A 4630-nucleotide genomic window follows, 5' to 3' on the forward strand; every position below is an offset into this window, starting at 1 on the left:
GGAAGTGCCTTTCTTGATCTCTAATACTCCTCAATTATTTATTTCAAGTTTCTTAAAATGTATTTATTTGAATGAAATAATTCAATTTCATGTCTCAATAGTGACTGTTCCATTAAAGTTTGGGAAAGTAAAAGTACATTGTTGGAGAAATTTCCAGAGCCTAGTCTGTATTCAAAATTTAAATGAGTTGGGGTTGGGGGAGGGTGGGAATCTAAATCTATCAAGCTACAAGGAAATAAGAAATAGAACTCCGAAAGGTCAAGAATAAAACCTCTTGGGTCATTTTATATTTTATAGGATAATTCAGATACTTTTTTTTTTTAAACTTTCAGATGTCAGGGGTGGTTATTTACTTAATCAACAGAATACCCTCCCATTGAAATATACGTATATGTGGTGTGGAGACAAGCAAATTTGCAACACACACAAGGATTTGAAAGCTGATATCAGATTCTAAATATGATTTGGCTTTTCAGATAAATGTAACATCCCCAAAGTAGGAAACAGAAAACAGGCCCTCATTTTCTTTCTGGAGAGAAAGGAAAATAAAAATGGTACTTCAGAAGTTTCTACATATGAAAAAAACCAAGGATGCTCAATGGGAATAAGAGTGTGCTGGCCAGAGGAGAGACTCTGTGACAAGTACAGTATTAGAGGGGGAGGATTAGAAGAACAAACACTAGAGGAAATGCTTCTAAGATGGTCTTCAAAAGATGAATGTGGCATTTCTAAAATCCCTGCTGTCTCACTTTATTCTCCCTGGAGGCAAATGCATCATGAAAACATGCAATTGAACAGGAGCGTCCTTGCCTCAAAGTTACTACTGCTTTATCCTCCACTTTATCCCCCTCCCCCGCAAAGGCTCTTTCCCCCCTGTCCTCCAAAAGGCTGCTTAATTGGTCTTTGCACCAAGGTATGCAACCTAAAACTATTTCCAGAACAATCCTCAAACGTGAAAATTAAACTAAGGCAAGTGGTTAAAAGTTTAACTGCAGAAACTATAACACTAATGTGAAAGAGAAGAAAAATTACCTAAGTACCTAAAGGCCTGGTAATGACAAAGGGAAGAAAGACATTGACTCCCAGGCATTTTGCCCAGAAGAGTGTATTATGCATGTCTCTTTAATCTGTATTTTTGATGCTCTGACATCTTTGTTTTTTAAAATATATTTTCATTGATTTCAGAGAGGAAGAGAGAGATAGAGGCATCAATGATGAGAGAGAATCCTTGATCAACTGCTGCCTGCACGCCCCCTACTGGAGATAGGGCCCACAACCCAGGCATGTGTTCTGATTGGAAATCAAACCATGACCTCCAGGTTTGTAGATTGATTGATGCTCAACCACTGAGCAACACTGGCTGGGTGATGTTTTGACATCTTGGGACCTTGCTGACCCTGAAGGGTCTGCCCTCCCAGGGTTACCTCATTTCCAGAGTCAGGAAATGACTCACCTGCAAGCAGGCCTTTAAAATGGGAACCAACCTATCCAGAGTCCACATACCATAAAGCCTCCTTTATCAGGCTCTCACTAGCTGAGTCAGAATTGCCCTGCCCTGATCACCTAGGGCCAGGTTCCTGACAACAACCCAAAAGCACCAGAATTATGTACACTGGCAAATCCTAAACCTGTTCCCCTGCCTGGCCTATTCCTTCTTGCAGAAATCACAGTAAAACTCTTGCCCATGTTTTCTGCTTGCTCCCTCTGCCTCTTGACTCTGGTGCTTTCTCATGTAACATCCCCCCACCCCCACCCCATGGTGTGAAATGCTCCCTCCTTTGGGATCTGTTAGCATAACTATCTTTTCAATGGCAATCATCTCCAATCTGGTGGCCTTACCACACCTAAACAACATTTCAAAATAAATAGACCTCTGAACCCTGACAGGACATGTCCCTGATTTATATGTAGGTCTCTACAACTTCTGAAAGGTGAAGTGCTTCTGATGAGCTCAAATGATTTTTATAGTTAATTTAGACAATATCTATGTATTTTTTAAAGTTACTGAAATATAATTTATATATCATAAAATATATTCTTTTAAAATGCATAATTCATGGCTTTTAGGATAGCCATACATTGTGCAGTGACCACTACCATCTAATTCCAGGACGTTTCATGGCTTCAAATGGAAACCTTGTGTCCACTTCCTCCTCCCACCAACCCTAGGTAACCACTACTTACATCCTGCCTCTATGCATTTGCCTATTCTGGACATTTCATATGAATGGTACCATGCAGTGTGGCCTTTTGTGAATGGCTTTTTTCATTTGACACAATGCTTTCAAAGTAGTATGTATCAGTAGTTTATTCCTTCTAATTGATGTATCATGTTCCACTGCATGGATATACCACATTTTGTTTACCCATCATCAGTTAATGAACATTTAGGTTGTTTAGACTTTTTTACTGGTATGAATAATTTTGCTATGAACATTCATGCACATGTTTTGTGTCGACGTATGTTTTCAAGTTTCTTGAGTTATACAAACTTGGAGTGGAACTGCTGGGTCATATGGCGATCATGTGTTCTTTTTTTCAAAAATGAGACCACTCCTCTGCATGACAATTAGTTCCCAGAAATTTCCCATTTAAGGAAATTATAACCAGACAACAGAAACTTCTAAGCCCCCAATAACAACTCATATTATAATGGTGAGATGACTGCCTTGCAGCAGAAAAGTCAGATGTGAGTAACATCCTGAGACTGTATGGTGTGCAGGTCACTGAGCAGCATCTATGCCAATGTCTCTCTGTTTCTTTGCCTATATATAATAACAATCGCAATAATAGCTAACGTTTACTGAGCTATCACTCAACGTTTGCTTTCTGCTACTCAATGTTAGCTATTACGATGATTGTCATATCATTAGATAGGAAAAGGAGCTGGAACTACCAGTGACTAAAAATAAATCGCCTGGATTTCCCAGGAGAGATCTTACATGTCAGCCAAGCCCCAGACTAATGGTTATTTCAGGAAGTGCAGGCAGGGACAGGCCTGACTGCAGTGACAAGGAACTATGCAGCAAACTCGTACTTTTCACATACGAATTGTAGGTGCACGTTTTCCAACATAGCTTATATACTTCTTCAAACTAGAAAGGCTAAAAAGTAGTGTTTAGAAATCACTAGGAAGAAAACTGTTGTCAAGAAATAATATGTTGCCGAAACCGGTTTGGCTCAGTGGATAGAGCGTCGGCCTGCGGACTGATAGGTCCCAGGTTCGATTCTGGTCAAGGGCATGTACCTGGGTTGCAGGCACATCCCCAGTAGGAGATGTGCAGGTATTTAAAAAAAAAAAAAAAGAAATAATATGTTGACACAATATCCAGGAAACAGTACCCTTTAGCCTGTAAGAATGAAAGGAGAAGAAACCAGAAAGCATGTCATACCTCATACACACACACACACTGCTGGCTATGACCATCATGGAAAGGCTCAATTGTCTTCAGGATGTGTTACCAGAGTAAATTATATATGGCAAATACACAGAAAAATTATAGAAAAATACTTCAAAAATAAAGATTTGTGTCCTTGAAAGAACAACTTTCAGTTACTGAGGACTTTCCCGATGTGGAGTCTTGACAGTGGTGATGGCACCAGGTTAGATACCATTGTTTTGGAGAGCAGGCAAGCATCCTAGTTTTCCAAGATGTATATAACAATGCTTATAAATTATTCTTAAGCAATCTGCTCACACGACAATACTCACTAACAAAAGGTAGCGTTCCTGTGCTGATGTGTTCCGAGCAGCTAGTTTAAGGATCTGTCCTTCTTTTATTAGTTCATTGGAAGGATTTACAATGTCTTCCTCTTCTCCCAGCATTTCATAAATCTCTAAGAGTTTCTTTAGGTTATCCTATGAAATGAAAAAAAAGCACAGCAACATCAAATATAAGGAGGTTTCACCTTTGTGGTTTTAATAATACAACAACCTTAGCTAAAATATGAATAACTCAGAAGCAATTGGAACTAAGCATAAATTTTTGTATAAAATACATCACTTATGAGGAAATTAAGAGAAGGTTATTACAGATAACTTTAAACAGTTTATAAACAATCCTTTTTGTTTATCTGTACCAATTCATTTTGATACAAACTTTAGATAATATTAGGCTATATTACTGGCAATTATCTAACTAGAAGATTCCCGTCTCCTCTTACCACTTACCATTTTTCTTATTGCACTATTAGAATGGCTTGCTGCTGTTGATATAATTTCCAGTGATTCTAAATGGAGAAAAATAAAATAAAATAAATACATATTGTCCTTACTATGCAACTAGATAGCTGAATAACATATACTTTACACTACAATAAGAAGAAATCTGGAAAAAGAAAAAAAGCAGAAATCTGAGACCAAAGATCCTATCTAATAAAAGAGAAACATGGCAATTGGCGTACGACCGCTAGCCTTCCCATTGGCTAATCAGGGCAATATGCAAATTAACTGCCGGCCAAGATGGTGGCTGGCAGCCAGGCAGCTTGAAACTAACATGAGGCTTGCTTGCTTCAGTGACAGAGGACTCCAACATTCCCAGCCTGCCGCTGCAGGCCTCTGAGCTGCAACTCTAAGCAACTATGTAACAAATATAGAAGCTAAACAAAACCCCAGAAACCTGCTTTAGTC

General features: G+C 38.7%; 1 protein-coding gene across 3 annotated transcripts in view; it reads right to left on the reverse strand.

The window, feature by feature from the left end:
* Nucleotides 1-4630, reverse strand: part of FGD4 (FYVE, RhoGEF and PH domain containing 4) — a 152485-nt gene that overhangs the window by 15804 nt on the left and 132051 nt on the right. For all 3 annotated transcript variants that reach the window (XM_015566609.1, XM_015566608.1, XM_015566610.1), the window contains 2 exons: nt 4172-4230; nt 3713-3859 (listed from right to left, as the gene is read on the reverse strand). In XM_015566609.1, the coding sequence (XP_015422095.1) occupies nt 3713-3859; nt 4172-4230 (206 nt within the window). The remainder of the gene's footprint in view (nt 1-3712; nt 3860-4171; nt 4231-4630) is intronic.

Source organism: Myotis davidii, unplaced genomic scaffold (assembly GCF_000327345.1).
Source record: "Myotis davidii unplaced genomic scaffold, ASM32734v1 scaffold902, whole genome shotgun sequence".
Classification (NCBI taxonomy): domain Eukaryota; kingdom Metazoa; phylum Chordata; class Mammalia; order Chiroptera; family Vespertilionidae; genus Myotis; species Myotis davidii.